This window comes from Pelodiscus sinensis, chromosome 29, assembly GCF_052426305.1.
Source record: "Pelodiscus sinensis isolate ZL-2025 chromosome 29, ASM5242630v1, whole genome shotgun sequence".
Taxonomy (NCBI): Eukaryota; Metazoa; Chordata; order Testudines; family Trionychidae; genus Pelodiscus; species Pelodiscus sinensis.
Window position 1 is genome coordinate 9483736 of NC_143080.1, and position 26700 is coordinate 9510435.

Here is a 26700-nt window from a genome sequence, read left to right on the forward strand (position 1 = left end):
CTCCCCCACCCTTCCCTGAATAGGCTGGCTGCATCAGGGAACAGCATCTGGCAGACTGGAGCCATACACTGCCAGCAATGCCTCTAACAGTTAAGGAGGCATGCAGGACCTGAAGGAGGGGGAATTCCCCCCCTCCTGCCCTGCAAAAAGCAAATTCAGACATCACATTAAAATTCAAAATAAAAATGAATGCAAAAAACACCCCAACACAACAACGTGTGTGTGTGTGTGTACGCTTAGCACTTTTGTGCAGCCCCCAGGACTGATCTCTCTGCGGTTGGTGGCCTCTGGCCCCCAAAAGGTTCCCCACCCCTGCCATCAAGTTTAGTAAGCCTTTCATTTGAAACCAAAATTCTAAGAATGAGAGGGCAGATAGAGATTAAGTAACTAGTTTATTTTCATGGACAATAGATAGTTTATGGAACTGCAGCCAATCAGAATGCTTTTATTTGTATATGAGAGCTATCAGTTTAACGCCAACACATCCTCTTCTACTCTGCTCTTATGAAGTCAAGTAAGAGCTTCAGTTTAGACACGAATTAACTTCACCATATTATACAAAACAAATGGTTCCATCTGAGAAGGGGCAGGGTGCCTGTTTAGAAGATAATCTAATTGGAAAGACACAGTGATGTCCACAATTAGACTAGAGGATGATTTTGTCCTAAAGTTACAACTAATCTAAACGTCAGGGATCATTTAAACCAAAATTAATCCCATGTCCAAACTTTATTTTGATCACTGTAACAGGTACTAGTGAATTATTGTGCTTTGAAATGCCATTTAGTGAAGGCCAAAATCCTGAAGGAGAGGAGAATCCAAAGAACCAGGTTATGTAGTATTGGGGGCTGGTGGGTATTTACCTTAACTGGTCATTCAAATTTAGCTGTATGAATTGATGTGTTGGTATGTAGTTTGTCACGTGTTACTAGCAACCCAAATTGGTCAAGTTCTGTCTGGGACCCGACACAGTAGAACAGAGATGATCACTCAACTCCACTAGCTCAGGAAGCCCATTACTCCTTTCTCCGCACATCAGGGACCTTGCAATAAGACACAAAACAAAACAAAAATCGAAAACCATTTTAAGCAGTTTCCTGCTCACATGAAATCAGTTTTAACTCACCACACAGCAAAGTGCAATCAATCTATAAATGTTCCATTTTTATTACAAAGTATGAAAGGCAGAAAATACTGTACCTAATACACAGGTGGTTGAAACTTAAAAAGGTTAAAAAAATTGAGTAAAACTACATAGGAAGCAGGAAATAGCATAAAAGGATGCAATATTCCACTTTCAAGTGGTTTCATAAAAGATTGACTTAATTTACAGAGTTTCAATAATATGGTTTCAGGGTTTGGGTGTTAAAATCCATTGTAACAAAGCCTTTTACACTTTCTCTTCATAAAAATAATAAAAAAGGAATACCAGGACACTGCAGTTACTTGTGGCAACATGTATGGGTCTCCTGATAACGAGATGCTATGATTCCTCTAGTACAGTATAGTAGTAAAGTTGCAAATCTCAAGCACTATGAAAGAGGGAGGAAAAAAGGGTGCAAACACCCTGGCTATGCAGGACAGTAGTAAAAAGTCACTATTGCTTTAACATTTTAGTGAGAACAAGAAATCTGGATTTCATATGTATGTTTGTACAATCATGCTACAAAGATCACACCTTCAGGAAGTTATCACAATGAGACTTTAAATGGGAACAGCAGAAGGGAATACACGCAACAGAAGCGAAAATCTCCTACTTAACTACTAGTGGTAAAAAAGCTTGGGCTCAACAGATTTAATCATTACATTGCACACTGCTGGCAACCGGAGTAGAATCAGTTCCTTTTAAATAGCAGTCGCCACAATTTGTGTCCACCAGGTTGTCAAAAACCAAACCAAACCACATGCTTCACAGCAGCTCTATTTACTACTAGAGTCTTTCCCCCTTTATTTAGCAAGCTCTTTATGCCTTCTTTCGATGTGCCTGACCAGTTATACTCTCGCATTAAAGGAAAACGTGTGTATTTTACAAATAGGAAAACTGAAATTCCAAGAGATGCCGACTACTGGGTACAAATAAGAGATGGAACTACAGGGCCTGTAGTTTGTTGTGGCGACAGAATCTTACAAGAATTAGAAAAAAAAACAAACCCTGTCCTTTGTTTGCTTGTCTGAAAAGGAAACCATGCAGGTCATTTTTCTCAATAGCAAAGAAGTTCTAGATTCATGCTCAGTATCTGTGCGCCAGAGGAGGCAAATATGAGATATTGGGTAGACTAAAGTCTTTCCAGCAGTCCTCTTAGAACTGCTCTTGCCTCTATGCTCTGCCTCCAAATGGCAGTTACTATTTCAGTGCTGGTGAAAGGTGCAGGATCAAAAGTCTTAGGCACTGAGACCCTCTGACTACAGCACAGGCTATGCAAATTTCTCCACTCAATCCCTTTGCCAGTTTGCCTCACCTATGACCTAGAGATACCTTCTCTACGGGAATCTGGTAGCGAAGCAAGCATGGAAAAGCACCACCTACTGTTAAATCCCTGGGCTTCCCTGCAGACATTAACAAGGGGGCCCATCCAGAGCCATATGTACTCCTACCTATTAGGAATCAGATTTGAAAACAATTTCAATTCATACAGGTCACTGATCAGCCAGTCAAAACAGTGTCTAGACTGGGATTTGAACCAATGATCTTATAGAGAAAGGCAACCAAAATCAGAGATATCCTGACTGTCCACTGACAGATAATGCTCCCCTTGGGTTTGAAGTGGCAGAACCATTTTGTATGGAGGTAGTGGACTAACTCTTTCAATACTTTGATTGGGCTATAAACAATTGAACAGCCCTGTTGTACACCCAGCTGCACACTGTGATTTATCCATTTCTGCCTGTGCTGTACTGAAAGAGTTAAACTAGTCAGTACCAAAAAATTTACAAAGTTAAAAATCTTTGAATTCTGCATCTTAAGTTGCAGAAAGCTACGTCAGTTTTACTGACATTACAGAACTGACAAAGACAGCAGAATTCATCTATATCCTATACCACCTATCTACCCAAACCACCTCTTTACTGCTGTATGTTTTAAAGGGCACCTAATTCCAGTCTCCCTCCCACCCCCCCCTCGCCCTCCAAACACAACTAGGCAATAACAGAAGTACCCCAATGAAGCAAAGAAAGTTTTGTTTGGGCAAAAGGCAAAGTCAAGTGCTTGAGTGATCCCTACTGGACCATACTGTTATCTGAATATAAAGCCTCACACTTCATAGTGTTAATAGCATTTTCAAGTGCTCACATTTTTGGTGTTGCTTTCAGGTGGCGGTGGTGTGAAAGAGGTCACTATGTGCTGCCAACCAGAACCAGTTTGGAACTTCAGCAATCGTGAAATTCTCACACTGTATTTAATGTTTTATGAATCAGACACAGGGTTCAGAGTCAAACTCCAACCTTAAAGGACTGGATAAGAAGAGGTTATTCCCTTCCTAACGAAAATACACCTGCTAAAGTGCCTTTTCAAGCATATAACCAGGCATGTCCAGTTTCCTTAACTTATTGTTTAAACTTTAAGTTCAAAATGTATGTATGGGTCAACATTAATCTAAACACAAAGCCACAGATCAAGCACCTGCATATTTATCATCTCAACACTGAATCTATTCTGGTTGTGGACCTTTATTATCCAAGGTGTTCAAAAGAGCAATGCAGGTGTGTGATCGTAACTAAATTTTGAAGAGTTCATGAATTTTGATTCATAACAGGCTCCTCGTAAGTGTCCGGGGGCATTAAAGTAAGGAACAACTTGCACTGCAAACGTCTTCTCTTTTTGCACTTTGAGACCTGAATTTCTTACTCAGGAGATTGTCAAAACTCTCAGCTTCTTGCCTATTAAATAGCACATGGCAGGGCAAGTTTACTTGCAACAATTTACCACAAACAAATTTAATTCTATGATATCCAGATTTAACACACTCATTCACAAGCCCATCCTTCAGCTAATGTTTAGAGTCTCACCACACATTTTATATTAAGATGGAAATCACATCTTTGGACTGGGTGCCAAAACACATTAGCTGCCCCTGTGATCATTGGTGACCAGGGCTGTTGGATTTTCAAAATGCAGCCCAATAGCTGGAATTAGCCAGCCAGAGAAGTTACACAAAACTGGTGAAGTGGGAGGAGAAATGGCACTTCAGTACCATTAGGCAACTTCTGTGCCAAGCTCACAGATACTTAGGAAAAGTTTGCACTTGTGGGTCTCAACCTACTAATCATTGTGGGCCACACATGCAGTTCTCTGCATTATGTGGTTTGCATCCACACTACCCATATGGCCCCGAGGCGGTCACATGGGCTGCAGCTATGTGCTGAATGGGCCACAAGCAGCTTGCAGGCTGAGAACCACTCGTCTAAAGTCCCCTCTCTCCCCTCGCCAGGCAAAATTCTGTATAGACATTGTAGATATTACCCAAGGCAAGTAAAGAGGCCAAAGGTAGCCAACTGGTCAGGTGAACGGCAGCAAGGATATAGGGCCTTAATTCAATACTCACTGAGGCCTATAGGAATGCTTCCACCGTGTTCCAGGAACTTTGGATCAGGAGCCTAATCCCTACAGACAAAGCCACAAATGTTTGACAAGAAATCTCATGGAAGAAGTCCCCAAGCTGAGGTCTCCTCATTGTATGAAATAGTACCATTTCTGCTGGTAGTGAAAGGTATACAACTTCATACAGTTATTCATAACAGCCTGTGAAAACGAGATGCGTCGTCACAAGCTCTTACTGCTCAATTCTCATTGGTCTAAACGCTGTTCTTGGTTTAGGTGGGATTATATTTTTGGAAAATCCCTTCAACTGTTAGTTTATTCACTTTCCTTAATGCAAAAAAGTTCATGCTCTCTCTCACTACATCAGCTAAAACAGTTCTATGAAAATCTCCCTTCCTCAGCTGGGCAGGAGGAAGAGAGTGATGTAAAGGTATTCAGATACCACAGTAATGGGCATGGTACAAGACTCTACAAAGAAGAATCAAGACGCATGTTCTATACCTCTCTGCATAATACCGTCAGTAATGGGCAGAGAAACCATAAGCTCAATGCTTGGCCCGATTCTTAGCAGTTTGTAGGAAATTTCAAGTTTCTAATTGAAACATGAACCTGTCAACATGAGAGACTAGAGAAAACGATAGACAAGAAATGGTTAAGATCCATGAGGGCCACCGTTTTTGATACATTCTTTGTAATTCTGCAAATATTAAGATTTCAGATGAAAGTATATTGTTACTATAATTTTTTACTGCTGAAACCATCAGCTAGAAACAGATGAACAGCTATATTTTTAACCGAGCCTTGCAGAAATCTGTCTGCAGCCAAGCAGCAGCAAACTCAGCCTTTACCCACATAATTTACATCAACAAACTTCAGAGCCTAATTGGGACTATTTAAATACAAAGCAGTCCTTCCCCCATCTCCTCCAAAATCCTACTTCCCCAAAAACAAAATGCAAAACTTATTGCAATGTTATGTAAACACATTTAGTCAGGAAGCAAAAAGTTTACACTTTTGAGATTAGCTTGTTTACGCTGGGCCTAGTATTTGCATTTGCAAGAATTTTTGTACAAGCAAAAATTTTTCATGTAATAGTGTTACAAGTGCAACAAAAGAGGCCTACTCAATAAGTCAATGTTACTACGAGAAATGCAACTTCGTTTTTTGGATGTGCTTGTATATTTAAGTTCTAATTTTAAAGGCGCAGCTCTACTCTGAAGAGTGACCAAGTTTCACACCTGTGCAACAATGATTTCCAGAGCAAATTTGCTTAGAAAACCAGAGATGCACATGGAAGCTAACTGGCAACCATGCCAACCGCTAGGAATCTGAACACAAGACAGTTCTTTCTGGCTCACAACAGTACAATTTTGTAATCTGAATGTAATCAATTTTATTGACGATGAGTGAGACTAAACAGAATGCACCTCATTCTCCCAGAGAGATGTTGGCGCTGCACTGTTAACAGAAGTAAATCTCTCTCGCTAATGAGGGGTGATCAGATAAATTTGATTGTGCATTTGTATACTCAGTTTTCCAGGGACGTGGTTAAAGTCATCAGAAGAATAATTTTTTGCCTGTTATTAGAAACATCCAAGATTACAAATGGAAGAGGAGACATCTCTTTTTCCAATTTAATTGGTCAGCAGGCAAGACTGAGTGTTTAATTGACTTCAGGTGGCTAGTTTTCCCTGTCTGTCCTTATATCAGAACAAGAGAGACAGCAGCTGTGGTTACAAGAGAGTTGGCCAAGGACTCAGGAGAGAAGGTGTTTGTAACCAAAGCTACTTTTAATTCATTTTTCTAAGAATATCAGGTTTCCAGTATGATATTATCTTTAAGTATAATGCTGCCTTTGGTTTTCACTCAATATCAAGACTGTCTTTCAAGGTATCAATTGGTGTCAGCTGATCTGGATATTGATCTCATCAGCTCAGTCTACCATTACAGTACGTAGACCTCACCACAGTGTTGTGTTCAGTTTGTCACCTTCTCTTCTGAAGGGTACTGAAGATAGCTCATCAAATCAAGAGAATGACAACATTCAAACTACCACATGGTAAGATACACAGAATTTTGCTAACCTTCAGGAGCTTTAATCAAAGGATTATGGTGACAGAAAGCTGACACCACCCCCCTTTAACCTTTCCATTTCAGAAAGGGAACCTGGATGAAAATAGAAAGTTCCCTCCATACCACACCTATCCTGCTCCTTTTACAAAAGAGACAGTACTTAAGAGTGATAACTAGAGCCAAACACAAGGTCTCCATTTGAGAATCACATTAGGCATCTTCTTTTATTTTAGATCAAATCCGGTATGTTACTTTAGGAAACTTTTCCTTACAGGGGCAAGACTTGCCTTTGGATAGTAGCCCCACTATTGTGACTGTTTCTATCATATTCATCCAACAAGATCTGACATTACGATGCTAACGCTTCTCTCCTTGCTTTTAGGGACAAAGGCTAGCTCTTCACTTTCTTGAACTCCCAAGAAGATGCGCTGAATGCAACAGAAATTCCGTGCTAGAAGTTAGATACAGAATTTTGCTTAGATTACGGTAGCCAATCAAAAGGAAACTGGAAAGTATGAAACCATTTTATGATGATTCCAATTGGAAGCGTTCTAGAGGAATCATTTGACTGGATGTGTCGATCCAAAATCTGTTGCAAGTTGCATTGTTTTCCAGAAAGATTTTCAAAAATAGCTCTAGTTATGCTAGCATCTTTTCTCCATGAATCCTATCACCATTTAGTTAAGTAATACAGCTGTGAGAGACTCAATAACTCAGTTCTGACCTAACTAAAGGCCCACCACAGTAACAACTGCCTCTAGCATCAGTTAAGCTGAAAGAACTGTGCAACAAGTAACAGTAATTCACAGCACCAGGTGATTCTGACCAAATGGCCAGGGGCACATATCCAAGGCAATAGCTACAGCCACAGTTATACTGCCAGGAAGCCTACAATGATGCTTATGGCCCAGTATCAGCAGATCCCACTTTGGGCTTTATAGAAGTGGATGACATATCAAAAAGAAGTGGGATGAAGAATCTACTTAAGAGAAACTTAGTCCAATATATAAAAACATATAAACCTTCCAATGGTTTAGGGACAGTAACAGGAATGATTAACAATTCCTGCAAAGGTGGTGGTTAATATTAATATTTTTTTCTTTCCACCTAGTTTTGCACTTCCAATTAGTTGGATAGATGTAAGTGCTGCCTCAGCTGGCTGACAGACACATGAACATATGCAACAACTTAAAACAGTCATATAAAGTCTGTAATGCTCATTAACACAGTCAAACAGATATACAGAACTTTTTAATTGAGAAAAATATTAAAATCAAAACCCAGAATGTCCAAGAGGCTGGGTGTGTCCCTTCGGCTTCTGAGTCTTGTAGGGACAGCCGACACCTGCCATTAACTCCTGTAACAGTTTCTTGGAACAGTAGATGCAAAGCAACAAAAGATACTGGCCACTTGAAACATGTTTGTTCTTACTTTAGAGGGGAGGGGAAATTATACAGCCCTGCCTCAGTTTGGCACAGACCAATAGTGTTACACTCTCAAGATCTCCAGACAGTTGTTGTAGCAGATAGCTATCCAGTCCGGTTGAGTTGATGCCCACTGTACATTGTTGATTTCCCCTTCTGCTGTGTAGGCCAAGATAGGGTCCTCAATGGCACGAGGCATTTGCTGGATATCCCAGATGAGGGCCTGATGGTCATCCGCTACAAAAAGAGGTAAGACAAAATTAGAACCAGTCATCTCAGAACTAGGTACAGGCATATTACTGAGGCTAGTTAGCAGGACACAGTTGCAAATGCAAGCTAAAAATACTCAGTGAAAAATCCAACTGGGCAATTCCTGAATATGGAGGAAACCAAGATCTCATGAAGTGAAACAACCCCACTCCACCCTTATTTGTACAGGTCTTTAAATCACTACCCCTTTGTAATACGGTCTCTAGAGAAATGGTGGAAACAACAATAGACACATTAAGAAACAGGTTGGAGAAAGCACTGAACATACACTGACAAGAACAATCTTGCATTAGCCAAGGGGATGGACTAGACCAGGGGTTAGCAACCTCTTCTGGAGCCCCTCCCCCCTAACTCCCCCAGCAGCAGGTGCTACAGCCGTACGGCTCCCTGCACGACTGGAACGCTAGCGCTGGCTTCCTGTGGCGGTGGGGGAAAGAGGAGCCCCAGAAGAGTAAATCTGGCCTGAGGCTTTGAACCTCAGTGCTCCCTGCCCACAGGGCTGGAGCACCAGGCAAGTGAGGTGTTTCAGTTGGGGGGTTTTGGAGGATTTTTTTTTTTTTTGGCTTCTCACTTGTGTGGTCCCCGACTGATTTTTCTGTGGGTCAGTGGCCCCCAACCCAAAAAAGGTTTCCCACTCCTGCCATAAATAAAGACAATGTTGAAACCTTTTGCATTGGACATAATATTTTACTTTATTTAAACAATGAAGCCTGGCCAACAAGCCCCAATTAGGGCCCAGCCCCCAGCTGGCCACAGCATCATAACATTCCTGCACCACCCCCACACCAATCTTGAGCCCATCATACATCTGAACTCCCTGCCCTGAGCCCCTCATACTCACACATCACCAAACTCATGCACCCCCATTTCCTCAGCCCCGCCATAAGAGTGACAGAAGACAGCCTGAATGTGGCATGAAGCTAGATTTGAACAGTTATGATGTAAACTTCAAAGAAATGTGCAAAAAGATGCTGCAGAAGTCCCATTAAATAAAGTCAATGTTTCATTTATGCTATTATTAATCATGTCAATTATCAATTTATATTAAGTTGTATATTTTCAGTCAAGCAAATGGGCATTCTTAATTGACCATTTGTTCTGAATTTTGATGTAATTTGGCTCTTTGGTTTGAAGATTGCTGACCCCAGTACTAAATGGAACCTAGGAGACCTTTCCTATCTTTAATGTACGTGGTTTTAAGCTGTGTGTGAAAGGAGGCTTGCACAATTTTCTTAGAGAACTGCACAGATTTTCTGACTACAGACATGGGTGCCCAGAAGGGATGTTATTGTGCACATGACTACATGATTAACCAATAAGACTGGGCTTATCGGTTAATCCTGTTGTCTGCATGCATTTCCTCCCTCCTCCGTCCCGCTGCCTCTGTATCAGAGGCAGCAAGAGGGAGGAAACGGGAGCCAGTGCCCATGAGGAGCTGGCTTAAAAGCACCAGATCCGCCTGGCCTTCCTCTCCCCCACGCAACACTAAGGGTAAGGGGTGTAGACTGGAGCCCATATGTACAGAGATCCGGCTTTCAAACAGGCTCCCCCCTCATACCGGCTCTGCAGCGCCATCTGCCTTCTACCCAGGCAGCAATGGCTGGGCGGGGGGGAGGGGGAAGAGGGGAAAGGGGAAAAGAGGAGAGAACCGGACACGACACAGGAGAAGCTGTGCCAGGAAGCAGCCTCTTTCCACGGCAGGGAGCTCGGGCCTGCTGATAGAGGCCGCTCTGCATCCCACAGAGCAACCAGCCTCTGTCTGCAGCAAGCCTCGGCCCACTGTGGACAGAGGCTGCTTTGCGGCAGTAGCCCCTGTATCAGATTCAGCAGCACAGGGCAGCAGGCAGCCCATCACCTGGTTTAAAAACCAGCTCCCCTTGTGGACTGGCTCCTGCCTGCCACTCCACACTGCTGCTTCTGAAACAAAGGCAGCAGCATGAGGTGACAGGGGGCTCCCCGGGAGCAGGGCACTATCAAATCGTTGTGGAACTGATAAGGTTTTCTGCAGTTACATGACTATTCAATTACACAACAGCTAATGTCCTTAGTGCCCAGTTCCCAATGGCAGCCCATGTACACAGCCAAAATCAAAGTATGGTCTAATGGATTTGAAGTAGCCATATACTGAACCTCTCTGCAGTGTGCGCAAATATATTACACCTTCGCCAGAAAAGGGCTCTCCACAAGACATTCAGCTAGTAGCCATACTTAATTCCTCACAATCTAAAAATGCAGAAGTGAGGACAGTTAGTAATTATAGTTTTATTACAAGGAGAGAAAACAACCCACAACTGGATACATTAGAGGTAATGGAAATGAATGCAGGAATCCCAGGCTAGAAGTTCATACATTCAGAAAGCTCCTGGGGGAACAGAAAGCCCAAAGAGGGAGGAACTGAGAAGCAGAACAGATCTTCCCTTGCTCACCTGCTGTACAGATATGGCAGGAAGAGTGAGGTGCCCAGGCAATGCCATTCACACATGCTCGGTGGTTGTTTAACCTGGCAACAGGCGTGCAGGGAACTCTGACGTCTAGAATCACCACCTTCGGAAGCAACAGGAAAAACATTTGTTTTCTGAAGAAAAACCCTTGAAAGAAACAAGACATTTTGGCAGACTGCTATGAACACAGCAGTCTCCAACGATATACACGACTGACCAAAAGCAGTTTTAAAAATAATATCTGGTTAGTTAGGTCTTTTGAAAGCAGCTACAGAGCTCACTGTGTACACCTTGTGTAATATGTAACAAGGGCAGAGTGAATTATGAAGTTACAGTTCCAGGCAAGGGAATCGGTGATGTCAAACTAAACAAAACTCTGTGCCTTTTGGAGTCACTGGAGCTAGATGGATCTTGAGTATGAGCGTGACAAAAACCAGTGTCAAAATCAGCTGCAGGTTAGAGGAGCCTTTCAACTCCTCAAGACCTACAGCTGCATATTACAGACGCACAGACCTAGTAGACATACGAAATCAAGCTGGCTTTTATTAAAAAAAGTGTTAACACTGAAATTCAACATGAGAACTGAAGTGAACAGTGTACAATGCAGTGAACAACTCCACAGAATAGCTCATCCAATACTGCTCAGAAGCTAGGCTTCTTGCAAATCCGTATCTACAACCCTGTCCTGGATACCCAATATTAAGCACTTACATACCATTCTCCTCCTGCAAAATGTTTTCAAGCATTGACTGAGCAATAAACACATCTAAAAAGTCCAACTGCTGAAGCCTATAGGGCAAGTAGTCATTGCCTCACCTCCATACCATCCATGGCCATTGTTGCAAGATAGTTGGGATCCTGTTTGTTCCAACAGAGACGCAGCAATGGATGGTGCTGTGGATCCTCATAGATAATGGTGCTGTGCTCCAGATGACGAAGGTCAAACATCCGCACTGAGCCATCTGCGCCAACTGAAGCAAACATGTCTCTCCCGCCACCCGCGCGGCTAAATGCAATATCATACACCTGCTCAGTGATAGAGGAGAGAAGACGGCATTATTTTAACATTCCAGTTGGGTTCCTATTTCTCCATTTTCAAGGAACGTGTCCTGTTAATTCTTCCTCCTCCCCACGTGGGTTAGTGTTAGTGGATGCACAAAAAGCACACCATCATGTCAAAGTCTCTTGCAGTTTGAGATGGGAGCATGCTAGGAGTGCTAACCACACCGCTGTAAAAGCAGTTCCAGCTCTTATCTGCACCTGGGCCTTTATCACTCCAAGAAAAATATCACCATCATGTAGCACATGTAGCTCAGTGTGTATGCTTATTTACAGAGAAACATACAAAAGTCTTATGATCCAGGGTGGGATCAGTTTCTTATCAGATGCGTTCTGTCTGGGGAATGCACTAAGGGGAAGTTTCCATTTAATTAGAATGGCATCGCTGACTATTCATCATGTTACCAGGCATATGATTTTACTGAGAAATGCAACAAATTGTACGAAATATCGCCAATCTCTTGGTGGAATATATAATATAGTCTACTGACCAATGATGCAGCTAGAGACAGAAGCCTGTTCCCTAGCTCAGAATATGGTTATCCCCGTAAAAGGGAAATTTAGAGGAACATAACTTTTTAAGAGGGGGGTCTTTAAAAATGTATCAGTTCTAATTCCATCTTCTGAGGCTTTAGGAGTTGGAATCCAGAAACTAATACAACTTAACCAGAATAGTGGAGAGATAAGAAATTTACTACTACTACTATATATATATATAATTTTTTTAGAAGCTTGAAATGAATAAAAAGGTCCTTTATAGGACACAGGTCTTACAGGTTTTGTTCAAAGTCTAGAATGACCTGCACCCCAAGATGACTTTTATACCACACATTTAATATAGTATAAAACAAAACACTTTTCATGTTATGACAACACTTAAGGAAGAAGGGAGGGGAGAGGAAGAGGTTGGTGGAAACTTTGCTGAGGAATACAGGCTTCAAGTTTAATTCAAACTACTAAAGATGTTAATAATGCTCCCTGAAGTAAAGGGGCAGAAAGTCTCAGGGAACAAAGAACCCTTTCCTTTCTTTCCCCACATACAGGAGTGCTCACGGGAGCTTCCTCTGAGAGGCACAGTCAGTAAAGATTCCCTGCTCCACTCCCTCATAAATGGAGCTAGGGAGCAGAATAAGTCTACCTTAGGTAGTACACTGACACCTCCCTGGTCCAGCACCCTCAGGACCTGAGTTGTCCCGAATAAGGGCATTTGCCAGACCAGGGGAGGTCAGGTGTCTGGGTTCTCCTGGGGCTCCTCCCCTGACTGCTGCCCTGGGAGAACCCAGAGGCCTGACCTCCTCTGGATCACGTGCCTGGCTCTGCTGCTCCCTGGCCACAGCCCTGTGCAGGGCAGCAGCTACTCCTGGGGTTTCTTGACACTGGCCGCCTGGCCCTGTATAAGGCAGCAGCCATTCTTGGGGCTCCCTGCTCCTGTTGGTCAGCCGCCTGCTGGGCCACAGCTGTTCCTGGGGCTCCCTATCCCTGTCCCCCCCCCAAAGGATGGCAGTTTCTCCCAGGGCTCTTTATCTCCAGGTCACTGGCTCTGTGGGCTGCCACCAATCTGACCGGCTCCACTCCCAGCAGCTCTCAATCTCTGCGGCTACGGCTCTCTGGTCTAACATCCGTGGTCCTGCCAGACCACAGATGTTGCCAGATCAGAAAGTCCCTGTATAAGCATTTTTCCATTCAGGCCTGATCCTCCAAACCCGTAACTGAATGAGAAAGGACATTCAGTATCAAGTTTAGAATAGGGGTGGGCAATAAAAGGGTGAGTGGTTCACCAGGATTAGCCCTTGGTGGGCTGCTGCTGCTATATTTATCTGTGCCTCTGCAGGTACAGGTGACTGCAGCTCCCATTGGCCAGGAATGGTGATCCATGGCCAATGGGAGCAGCGCTCCCCAGTACTTGCAGAGGCATAGGTAAATATGGTATCGTGGGGACCTGCCAAGGGCTAACCTCAGGGACAGGATCCAACTCGCAGGCCAGTATTTGCCCACCCCTGGATTAGAACAAAACAGATGGTAGAATATTCTACCATCTACAGTCTAAAAGGAGCACAAGCAACTATGGAGAATTTCAGATTACAGGCAACTTAATTTTAGACAAATATATAATGTACAATCCAACTGTTTTCTAAATCCTCAGATTTTTCTGGACAAAAATTGGAGAAATACGTTTCAGTTATAGATTTCAACAGATGTAATGCAGATAACTGTATGAATGAGGAAAGGAAGAGCAATATTATCACCTCTTTGTCATGTGCAATAAGCTGGGTCTTGACATGGCCCGATACCAGATTTACTCTTCCCAACACCTGCCCAGTCTCCAGGCCCCAAATAGTACAGGTTGTGTCAATACTAGAGGTACCTAAAACAAAAAGGTTGGTAAGTGGTGGCACTAAGATCTGTAAAAGTGCAATCTAATCACTTACAGAAGTAGTCTCATGTGTACTTTGAAATCTATGGGTAAACATGACATGAGCAAAGTCTTGATTAAAATGATGATTAAAACGTTTGACATGCCTGAATTAAACTATGGTCACAGATTGAATCTCGCCTGCACAATGTGTGGCCCATGACTCAGGTTATAAAGAAATGTTTAAGTCTCTAGCCCTCATAGCTGCAAAAACCCTCCCAAAGATGAATCAAGTATAAAGCACGCATGTCTGCCTGTCTACACAGATAGGCAAAGATAACCCACTGGGGTGAACTCCCCTACCCTATACGAAATTGACTGGAACATCAGCTCTAAAGCCCGACAAGGGTAGAAGTGAAGCCTTTGAGGGGTGCAAAATTCTGCAAAAAAGGAAACACTGGAATAAATAAAAGTTACTACAGAAGGGATACATGACCTCCTTGATCTCTCTTCACACTTCAACCTGATCTTAGTGGAGGTATGACTATGCACCAAAGGGAGTATACATCATCCTGGATTCACACCTCATCCCACACATTAGATTTAGACAATGCTCTGCTTTCAATGGTTTAAATCCTGCTGCTGCATAAGCATTTCATTGGAACAGACATGGGGTAATGATACTACCGGGGCTATGTTCTGTCCAACATTTTCAGCCGCAGTCAGATGGCTGAAATGTTCTAGAAGAGTCTCTGTACAAATTTAGCACTAACAAAAGGGGCCAGTTTGACTGCCCTGAAGACTGAAACCCTCTCTATTCAATATGTAGGTTCAGTTCAAAGAGCAGCCAGGGAACATCCTCAACCCCTGTGCACAACCCTGACCTGGAAATGCCTCCTCTATTTGGGGCAAGAGGAACGGGGGGAAGAGTTCAGACTCCACAGTCCACTCTTGTGACACTTAAGGCAGCAGGGGTTTTGTAATGTAGAAACCTGGCCACAGAACACCCATCAGCTGTTAGTAAGTTCTAGTCACTGTGCACCTGGGCTAGATTCAATATGGTCAATTTTATACTGAGTAACGTTTTAGCAGTCTTACCTAGAAGATAAGGATCCACTTCATTCCAATCAAATGACGTTAATGGAGCACAAAAATCAGAGTTCTTATTATTGTTCAGCAAGCATTCCAGTCGGGTCTCAGTTTCACCCACCTTCAAGGAGAAGTTAAATACACAATCACTGCCTTATTGAATGGCCTGGCTGCAAAATCTAAGAGGTGCCCCACAGGCTTTCAGAACTGCAATTCTTAACTGCATTTAACACTAGTTTCTTCCATAAATCTCTCTTTTGTGAAGAGCTCGTAGCCGGTTGGAACCAAAACTGAGAAAGGGAAGAGCATATATACCTAACAAGGCTTTGTTCCAACAGCAACTATTGAGCCTTGCCATCGCATTTCATAAGCCACTTTCATCATTCTGACACTCCCAGAATTCTTAAGACAGCTCACAACCAGGGTATTTTTATTGAGAAATTCTGTGCTACTTTGAGAAGGCAGGTAAAAGACAAATTATCCACTATGCTGGCTTTTAATTATATCCCACACCCCTGCAATATGGTGAGCACAATACTGGAGATAATCCACCTCAAAAGAAATAAACTGGGAGAGAAGGGAATCAAAATGCCATGAAGTTAATGGTACACATGTAATCCTTCTCAAGAGGCTATTTACTTACTCTCCATACACGCAGGTAGTCACCACTGGTTGCCAACAGGTCCGGATACACTCCTTTGGTGTCAGGAATCCACATCAGCTTTGTAGTAGGATATGGATGATCAAAGGTGTTCCTGCAAATGAACTCTGAGCTCTCCTCATCTAAACCAACCAGCTGGACCTGCAAAAAAACAAAATGTCTATTAATTTCAATTTTCTGCTTAGCAAAATAATCATGTACATAACATGATCAAGACAATGTGTATAAATGACATACTAGTTTTAAGAGTCTACAATTGGCTATGACAAAGGGGAAAATCTTGGGTATCTTTGTGCATTGTTCAATGAAAGTTTCTACTTAGGCCATGGCCACACTATAAACTTACTAGCTGGAGTTCCCCGGCATTGCTTGGGAAATTGGAGGAACAAAATAAAGAAAAACCGTAGTCCATCATCTTTTTTCGAATGATAGAAAAGTTGCACTGATTTCTATAGGGACTAAAATATAGGTCCACGTCATCCCCCGGGTGGGCGGGGGCTAAGGGGGGGGAACGACCCCGGGTGGAGGGGAGGTTACACGCGGGAGGGGCGCCCCAGCTCGCGCCCGGGGCTGCAGGTGCCACAGAGGGCAGGGTGGGTGCCCGAGCCATTGTGCACATGGGGGTCGGGGCACTGTGTGCCAGTGTGGAGGAGGGTGCATGGGGGAGGGGAAGGGGGTCGCTTATGTAACCTCGCGGGCGGAAGGGGGCGAGTCCTGGACAGTGCTGGGGACCTCATGCGGTGGGCAGGGCGGCCCCTGCAGCGCAGTGTGTTACTTTTTGATTTTTACAGCTTGAGCTTGGGTCCAATCGGGTACAAAAGTACCTTAAAACCTTCTCCTGGATGAAAGGTTATCCTATGCAAAGTTTGGATACGGTAGCTCTTATAGTTTCCAAGTTATTAGCCCACAAACTTACAAACATTCTCCTTTCTATATTAGACTAGCTGGACTTACCCGGCGTTGCTCAGGAAACCGGAGGAACAAAATTTAGAAAATTTAGGAAAGGAGGGAACCCTGGGGGCTGACGGCTCCTGACCCACACCAGACCCTCTGAGAGCAGCAGGACCTTCCTCCCCCCAGGACCGAGCAGCCAGCCCCCAGGAGAACAGTCCACAGTCATGCGGCTGGTAGCAAGAGGACTTCTCTTTGCAAGGTTGGCTCAGGGATCCACCTGCCCTGCCTTGACAAGCAAAAGCTCAGAGCTCACATCTAACCCCAATGGAACCAGACACAGAAGAGCCCCACTCACAATACGAACAGCAGCCAGCTAGCTTCACAGTAAAGTGAGGGTTTAACCCGGCCATTCCGTCGTGCGCTGCAGCAAGCACACGGATTCCTTCTGCTCGGATAAGCCCAGTGCAGGGGCAGATGACGATTTTGTGGGGTCCAAGGCAGCACAATTTCGCAGGGCCCCCCTTTGACACGGCGCATGCACGGAGCTTCTTGTAGAGCAGGGCCCGGGGTGGCTGCCCTGCTCGCCCTGCCCTATATCCACCCCTGGCCCAGTGAGCTGAGCAGAAAGGCTGGACGGTTTTGGTTTCCGGGGGGGGGGGGGGGGGGTGGCAGGTGGGGAGCGACCCCGGGTGGAGGGGAGGCTACACGAGGGAGGGGCACCCCAGCTCATGCCCGGAGCTGCAGGTGCCACGGGGGGCAGGGCGGGACCCTAATTGGGTCCAAAAGTACCTTAAAACCTTCTCCTGGAGGAAAGGTTATCCCATGCAAAATTTGGTTGTGGTAGCTCTTATATTGTCCAAGTTATTAGCGCACAAACTTACAAACATTCTCCTTTATATATTAGATAAGGTGGTACTTGGACAGATGTGGTGGAAGATTATTAGATTCTCTATGTGGGGCACAGGCTGGCAATTAGGGAGATGGCAGGAGAGGGGTGGGGAGCAGAGGGGCACTGTACGTGGGGCACAGGGTGACATTTAAGGAAGTGGCAGCGGAAGGGTGGAGAGGAGCAGGGCGCTCTCCAGTTGGGGCACAAGTTGGCAGTTGGGAAGTGGTGAGCAAAGAGTGGGGAGAAGCGGGGCACTGTCTGTGTGGGACACAGGCTGACAGTTTGGGAAATGGCCAGAGAAGAGGGAAAATTATGAGTAAAGGAAGTTAAGATCGCAAGACAACTTGTGCCTAATTGAATCATTGCCAAATGAACTCAGTCATAACAAATTCAAATGGCTTTACACAGCCATAGAAAAAGGCTATTTCTAGCTTAGAACTAATCTGAAACAGACTTGAGTGTAACAACGTTAAAGAACATCTTGCTGCTCTGGAAGGCAGAAATACTTTTTCCACTCCTAGGTTGTCTACACTACACTGTTCTTCCGGAAAAAGCTACGCAAATTGAACAGCTTTTTCCAGAAAAAGCTTTTCCAACATTTGGCTGGTCTAGACTGGGCCAAATGTTGAATCCCCCCCTTTATGAAACATCCCTTCTTTCTCGTAAAACGAGGTTTACAGAGATGCCGAAAAACGTGTCTGCTCTTCTGAACATTTTTTTGGAAGAGCAGACACGTTCCCTGGATGCGAAAGAGTTTTTCTAGGATAGCTCCAGTATCCCGGAAAAACTCTGTGATGTAGACATAGCTCTAGTGAAGAAGACAGAACTGCCTCCCACCGCAGCCAGGCCTCTTCTCTGAATACTCCCACGCCTCTCACCTGATTACTTATACCAATGTTGTTTGCCAGAAACACATAATGGTCTCAACAGAACAGAAAATAAAACATTTTTAAAGTGTGAATACATGATGTAGGGAAAGTGTGAATTGATGCTGACAATCTGGCTAGTTATTTACTAACATCACAGCTTCAGTTTTTTATTCTGGTTGCAAAGACGACTGTGATAAGACAACCGCCTACACCAGGGGTGGGCAATTTTTTATGAGGGGGCACGCCAAGATTTTGGAAAGCAGTCAAGCGACACAATCTTCCATGATATTAATGGAGGGGATCGCAGGGTATGGGATGGATGTTGGGTACAGAAGGGACCTTGTGGTAAGGATTCGGGTGAGGAAGGGCCTGTGAGGTCTGGGAGGGAGTTTGGGTGAAAGAAGCAGTTGTGACCTGGGGCACAGGATTGGAGTACAGGGATTTGGGTTGTGACCTACGGCAGAAGGGGACTGTGATCCGGGGCAAGGGTCTGAGAGGAGATATGGGCTCGGGAGGAGGGCAGAGGGTTTGGGTTATGTGGGGTAGGAGTGGGGTGTCAGAGGGTTGGGAGGATGGAAGGGTTGGGGTGTCAGAGGCAGGCTTTGGCTGGGAGAATTATCTGAGACACTCCCGGCCAGCAGCCCAGCACAGTTCTCAGGCAAGAGCCTGCCCCGCCCCTACACAGGCTGCAGGGCCATGTGCTATGAATAAGAGCCTGAGGGAATGGGGGAGTGGTGCTTTTCTTGCTGCCTGTTCTTGAAACAGGCAGCCCCCATTGGCTAGAAACCACCCAATGGGATTGTGCTAGAGGCGGGAGCAGCACCACTCCCCCGGTTTGAGCGTTATGTGGCAGTCAGTGAGCTGCCCAAGGTCCCACTGGGCTGCTGACTGGGAGCTGCCTAGGTTAAGTGTCTCATGGCCAGAGCCTGCACTTGGCAATCCACTTCCTCCTGAACCCCTACCATAGGTCACAACTCCCTCTCAGAGCCTGCACCCCTTCTTACACTCCTCCTCCACATCAGAATCCTCTCCTGCACCCATACCCCTTCCTGGACCCCACACCCCAATCCTCTGCCCCAGGTCACAACTTTCTCCTTCACCCAAACTCCCTTCCAGACCACGCACCTCCTGCACCTCAACCCCCTACCCTGAGTTCCCTCTGCACCCAACTCTCATCAACATAGAAGAGCTCAGCCCTCAACCACTTACCAAGTTCTGAGTGCCCCCCAAATTATTGCCCAGCGCTGCCATAATACATGCCTTTGTCACCTCAAGACCGATTACTGCAATGCAGCCTGTGTAGAACTACACATTTAATCAGCTTTTCCAAGTTTATCTCCAGATGAACAGAGACTGGTCTGTGCCATTTTTCATAGTAGTACTTCCTTTATATCTGCAGTGTTGCCTAATGGCTAAAGCACTGGAGATCTGAGTTCTACTCTGCCTCAGTCACAGGCCTGCTGGACCATCACCTATGCTTCAGTTTCCCCATCAGTAACATGGGGATAGTGACATTGCTGGTTTGAAATCTAGGTATTCTATGCTTTGGAGAGTAATGAAAGCTTACAGTGGAGTGAATAGCATTTGTGTTTGTACCCACTGCAACAAAGGGGATAATTCACAACTCTATTACTGCACCAAATTCCCTGCAAACTCAGGTGAAAGCCTTGGAAGTGTGACTGAAACATCTCTTTATGAGGGATGTTAGATAAAGTGTGATTGAATAGTCGTGTAACTGCATGAAATCTTATCGGTTACATGATTATTCAATAGTCCCTGCCTCTGTATCAGAGGCAGCAGCACAGGATGGCAGGCAGGAGCTGGCCTGTTAGGGGAGCCAGTTTACAAAAACTAGCTCTCTTCAGTGGGAGGCAGCAAAGGGAGGGCAGGTGGGTTCATGTAACCAGCATGTGCAGAGAGCCAAAAGCCGGCTCCCCACGCATATTGGCTCCAGCTTGCCCCTCTCACTCTCCTTGCTGCTTCCTCTCTATCAGAGACAACAGCTTGGGGGTGGGGTGGGGCAGGCGGATCTGGTGCTCATGGGAGTCCTGCTTTAAAGCCACCTTCTCATGGGAACTGGCTCCTGCTACCCCCCCCCCCCAAGAGGGGAACATGTGTAGTCGATAAGATTAATCGATAAGCCAAGGCTTACCGATTAATTGTGTAGTGGACTACACATTGACATCCCTACTCTTTATAACTTTGACAGCTAAAAATCTTATTTATTTATTTTTAAGTGAAAGCTGAGACTCTGGAGAGAAATTGAGAGTCCTGTCTGTACCCCTCGCTAATTATTCATGCCCCCTACTTGTAAACTGTGCCTTAAACCAGTTCAGAAACTTCTTGGGTGCAGAACGTAGCAGACTACTGGAGTGGAGAAACACTACTGAACAACAAGCAGCAGCACAGACCACTGCTTTAGTTTCCAGTCTAAACCTGAACTGTTTACCTACAAAGCCCTAAACCAGCATCTTTTACAGCAGGCTACGTAAAAAGCACCAGCAAAGTCAGTACAAATTAGAATTTCATACAAACAATGACTTATTTATTTCCTGCTCAACATACTATATGCTGAGATGCAATTACAATATTTATATTCTGACTTAGAAAAATGAGAATGTTAGTGATTTTTCAGTAACGTATGTTGTGACTGTTGCATTTTTGTGTCTGATTTTGTAAGTAAGTAGCTTAAGTGAGGTGAATCTTAGGGGTACATAAGACAGACTCCTCAAAGTGTGGAAAGGTTAAGAACCTGCCACTGCCTTAAATGATTTGAAATCAACAGTGACACCAGAGAGACTAACACATATATATATTATCATGAGCTTTCGTTAAAATCCACTTGATCAGATGGGCACTAAATGATCTGAGATATTCCTCCTTTCAAAAATGCCTCTCTCCTAATTCCATATGCAACAGATGCAATCAGCTAAGCTGCCTGGATTGGAAATAGCTCTAGCCAGTTGGCCATCATGACATGCTGCAAGAAGTACACTTATTATTGTAGGGCACTACAGATGGTAGGGCATGAACTGCCTCAGTTAGAGAAGTTATAAATTAGACTTTGTAGAGGGGTCTATGTTATCTGTCAAGGATGGGGGAAGAAATGCTGTTGTGTTTTTGCTTATCTATATTGCATGAAGGATGCCTGCACAGAAGCTCCTTTTTGAAGACATCCAAATCAAAGCATTACAAACCAGATAAGAATCTGTCCCGCACTTCCCTCACAGTAGGCAGTTCTGCTGTAGCGAATGTGAGGAGCATTGATCTTTTTAAAAACAGACTTATTTTTCTTGTAATTAACAACGAGATAAGAATATTGGTGTGTTTTTAGAAAATCTACCTTCCTAAAAATAGTAACAAAATGGATGATATTCATTACAATTTTGATGTGTAATGAATTAGAAATACAGGGGAAGCAGAAAAGTCAATGTTTTCCAAAGCAAGGGGAGTAAAATTGGTAAGAAACACTGTTTTGAAACATCTAAGATAGGGATGTTAAATTGTGGATAATCAGCTAATCGAGCAGTTCGATTGGGGGGGGGGGGGAGGGCACTTGCTACCCCTGCTGCGGCTCTACAGTTCAAATGTGATGGGAGCCTAGTAGCTTCTATTCTTTTACATCTAAGAAACTTTGAGGTTTAAGAACATGAAAAGCCATCTTAATTTTAACTTTTCTTTTAAATGTTACTGACTGTACCTCACAAATTTTTTTAGGTCATTAGGCTCCCTTATGTGATTATCAAGTAAGTTTGCTAGCTGAGATAAGGCACATGTAAAACAACAGTTTTCAGACCTGCCCTGCAAAGCTGTCCTCATGTCCTTGAAACTAACAAATTATCAAACCAATGACTATTACATACTCTACAGCTCCACATTACAGATTTGTTTGCAATCAGGAGTGCAGGGGCATCTGTGCATGGTCACCAAGTTCAGAAAACACTACCAATACTTAAGCAGTAGCTACAGCTTTATTTCATGAACACGACAACCTCCCTGTCTCCATTAAGTATCTTTTTACATGGATAACCATCAATATCAGAATTTGTTAGCATCATGCAACCGAAAACCTGCACATGCTGTAAACAAGTCTGATAGTGTTTGCTTAAGATGCCTTTTGAGGAATGTGAAATCTGAAGGGCTGTGGTGCTCCTATGGATAGGAGTCTGGGATAGAAAGCCAAGTGCCTAGAGAATACTTCTAGCTTGGGCTGCTCGTGGGCAGACAGGTAAAGCTACCAGAAAGTTAGAGCCGTTTCAAAACACTACCCAGATGTAGAGCACTGTCTCCTCCAATCCCCTCCACATAAGCTGCAGAGTCTGTTAACAGTCAGGAGTCACACCACAGAACCTTACCCATGCTCTACTAATCAACCTCACCTCAAATTTGTTATTTTAGGTGCTTTGCATACACAGTGCTAGAGCATCATGTTTTGAATAGATTGTAACCTGACAGGATGCAGATAGCTATGGGATGCAGCCACTTTTTTAATCAAATGTTTTGGATTTTATTATGATACCCATTGTTCTTTTAGCCTCTCTGTACCGTGGAAAAATGCTGACTGTCACTGCATTTTTCAGAGTGTGTTTCCCTTCTGACATATAAAACTTTAACCTTCAGATGTTTTTGAATTACTCACTACAAGGCGCTTCCAAAGAGAGTCAGTGTTTTCCTCCCAAATAACTCAATCTAGCAGAGTATAAATAGCCCCCCCCTCCCTTTTTTTGGAGGGGGGGGGGAAGGTAAGAGAGAGAAATAAAGCCGGAAAGTTTCAGGTCAAGAGAATTTTTGGAGGAAATTGCAAGCGAGAAGGTTTTTAATGGCAGTAAACTGTCATTACATTCCTTTTTTAATCTGTCACTCTGACAAAAAGCCTGGCCCCCCAAAAGACCATTAACCCCAAACTTAGTTTATTTCCCATCCTACCACCACACTACACTCTTAAAAGGGAAACATATATTTCTCTCTGCAAGTTTCCACCTGCTCTGACATCACCTAATCTACTTTATATTTGAGAGTTTGTCTTTGTGTGTGCATCTGTTCAAGAAATCCCTCCTAAATAGTAAGAGCTAGGACCATCACATTCGGGATACAGCTTCCTCTTATTATCCATAACTTAAAACACAGTAAGAATCTGGTTGGGCCTGGGACAGGATTGCTCCTCATACAACCATGAAGAGAGACAGAATCACCAGGCATGTGGCAAGGGGCTGACAGGGTTCCCCACACCCAGGACTGCCCCAATTTGTGAGGGAACATTACTGGCTGTTCCCCTTCCTCATGCAGTGGAACATTCAGTGTTTGCTACATTCCTCACTCAGGCTGCAGAGCACAGAGGACAGACAAATCTGCACCTGCTCCAGTCAGGGGACATGCTACCCTCCCTCAGCTGTGTCCCCAGAGCTGTATCCGCCATGGATTGCTGCTTCTCACCTGACCTCAAGCTGCTACAGTGATCCTCTCTCCCCAGGGCAGCCTGCATATTCAACCACTCATTTCTAGCTCTACCCCAAGGCAATGATTCAAATGAAACATGGACAGTTGCATGATATTTTCCAAAACCCAAAAGTTAATTGAGTTCAGGACTCGAGCAACACGAGGTAAATCTTTAAGTATTATAACTGAAATTCACTTTTTTCAACAGCACTCTGTAGAGTTCATTTCCTCCAGTTTGTGTGAGGTCTTTCACGGTTGATGATTTATATTGGAGGCACAAATGGCACTAGGATTGTCAATGGGAAAACCACTCATTTGTTAAAAATTAGTTACAATTATCTTATGACTCTCCACTCTCCCTTGTTCCGATGCTAACTTTTGCCATTTTACAATTGCATTTCCTTGTTTAAATCTCCTATGTGTGTGAAACTGGCACGAACAGCCTGCTGATTAAAGCTAGACATCACATTTGGATAGCACATTAGATGCGTGGGTAATAATTTAGTCAGTGTAAGATGCCACCACCTCAGCCACAGGACTGTCCCAATCTTGTTACGGTTCTCCACAAAGTTATAAGCCACACCACTCTCCTATGCCATCTCCCCTAGGAGAAAGAAAGAAGCCTGGACACTCACTGGCCCCACAGGGCAACTATACAAGGCCCTGCGCAGCGATGAAGACGCACAAGGGGCAGTGGCAAAGTCTCTCCTATGGGCTTTCCGAGGAGCACAAGGCCAGGAAGGGGGTGGGGGCTCGCAGCAACAGGCAGTGACACATTTCCACCACTCTCTTGGAAGTGCCGCACAAAGAACTCCGTGACTGGCCTACCGAGTGTGGCAGCCACCTTACCCTTAACTCCAACCCATGATCCCACACTTCCTGCCTTACCCTTAACTATACCCCTTGGCTCACAACCCCGCTCTCCTTACCCTTAACTCTGCCCCTTTTCCCACAACCCCACCTTACCCTTAACTATACCCCGTGACCCGTAACCCCGCCCTCTCCTTACCCTTAACTCTGCCCCTTTTCCCACAACCCCACCTTACCTTTAACTATACCCCATGACCTGTAACCCCGCCCTCTCCTTACCCTTAACTCTGCCCCTTGGCCCTCCTTAACCTTAACTCTGCCCCTTTTCCCCACAACCCCACCTTACCCCATGACCGGTAACCCCACCCTCTCCTTACCCTTAACTCTGCCCCTTTCCCCACAACCCCACCTTACCCCGTGACCCGTAACCCCGCCCCCTCCTCACCCTTAACTCTGCCCCTCCCCCGCACCTTGTTGTTATACTCTTCCACGAAGCTGCCGAGCGCCAGGCGAAAGCGCTTGTCGGGCCGGACGCTCCAGTTCATGGCGTACACGGTCCATGGCGCCTCGTACTTGTAGATCTCCTTCCGCTTCCCGTGCAGCGACATGGCGGGGCCGGGGCCGCCGGGTTACCGGGGTGGGGGAGGGGCCGGGGGCCCGGGTGAGGCGCGCGGGGGGAGGGGCTGTCCCGGGCCGAGCGGGGCCTACGGAAGCCGGGCACCGACGGGCCGAGCGGGGCTGCGGGGGGAGACCGCGGCCGGCTCCGAAAGGCGGAGACGCTCAGCGCTCGCCGCGGCGGAGACCGTTTGGGATTCGGCCCCCTCACACAACGGGAGCGGAAACCACGCGGGCTGCCCCGCCTCCTCCGCGTCCGTTGGCTGAGTCCGCCGCCACTCAGGGCATCGCGGACAGCCGCTGGGTGAGGAACCTGCCCGTCAGAGCCGTCCCTGCCTCTTATTGGCCCCTGTGCCGCTCGTTCTAAGGAGGAGCGCGCCGCCGTAATAGAATCCTCCGCTCGATCCCGCCCCCGACGGATGGGATGCTCTTTCTCAGCAGCTCATTGGCTGCGACGGGTCGCAGTGGCTTCGCTCCTTCATGAGGCGGGACCTTCTAGCACCCTGTCATTCTATTGGCTGGCCAAAGGTGTCAGTAAGGGGTGAGCTGGTGGGCAGCGGGCGGGGCTTGGTGGGCAGCGGGCGGGGCTTGGTGCCCCTGTAGGGGTTAACAGAACTCTTTGAGCTGTGTAGAGTTACAGGTTCGAATCCCAGGTCTTATAACTGGGTGGGGTATAACTACCCTGGGAAGGTCAGCTCGGCAGTGTCTAGGCTGGTAAGTTTTTCTGGAAAAAGATTTTTTTTTTGCCTAAAAAGATTGCCAGCTGTCTACACTGGCCGCTTGAATTTCCGCAAGAACACTGACTTCCTGCTATCTGAAATCAGTGCTTCTTGTGGAAATACTATGCTGCTCCCGTTCGGGTAAAAGTCCCTTTTGTGCAAAGCTTTTGCGCAAAAGGGCCAGTGTAGACAGCTCAGATTTAACCAGAAAGGACACTCTCTAAATGACTTAGCCACCTGCATTCTGCTACAAAGACCTTTTACATCTGCACTTGAAAGGGAATCCTCTGAACTGTCATTCATGTTAAAATTCGACACTTGCCAACAAGGACTTAACAAGAATTTGAACTTTCTCACCCATTACCAAGACAGTTTCCCCAATTATCACCTGTAATACCATTAACTCACAAACATCCCACTCTCCCTACCTTTAATATCAGCAATTCACAGACACTTACCTTCCTTCCTCCCCCTCCCCCCCCCCCGCATCACCCTTCTGTTCTGCAATGTGATTTGTCCTTTTCATATTTGTTCATTTTTTTTAATTGTATCCTTTGGTAT

General features: G+C 45.1%; 1 protein-coding gene across 1 annotated transcript; it reads right to left on the reverse strand.

Moving 5' to 3' along the window:
• Positions 1 to 1138: 1138 nt before the first annotated feature.
• DCAF7 (DDB1 and CUL4 associated factor 7) lies at positions 1139 to 25670 on the reverse strand. Its single transcript, XM_075911528.2, has 7 exons — positions 25276 to 25670; positions 15890 to 16048; positions 15256 to 15367; positions 14051 to 14169; positions 11562 to 11771; positions 10731 to 10848; positions 1139 to 8271 (listed from the first exon to the last, which is right to left on the reverse strand). Exons 1-7 carry the CDS (start codon positions 25411 to 25413, stop codon positions 8099 to 8101), a joined length of 1029 nt encoding a protein of 342 aa, XP_075767643.1. The 5' UTR covers positions 25414 to 25670; the 3' UTR covers positions 1139 to 8098.
• Between the last annotated feature and the right edge of the window lie 1030 nt (positions 25671 to 26700).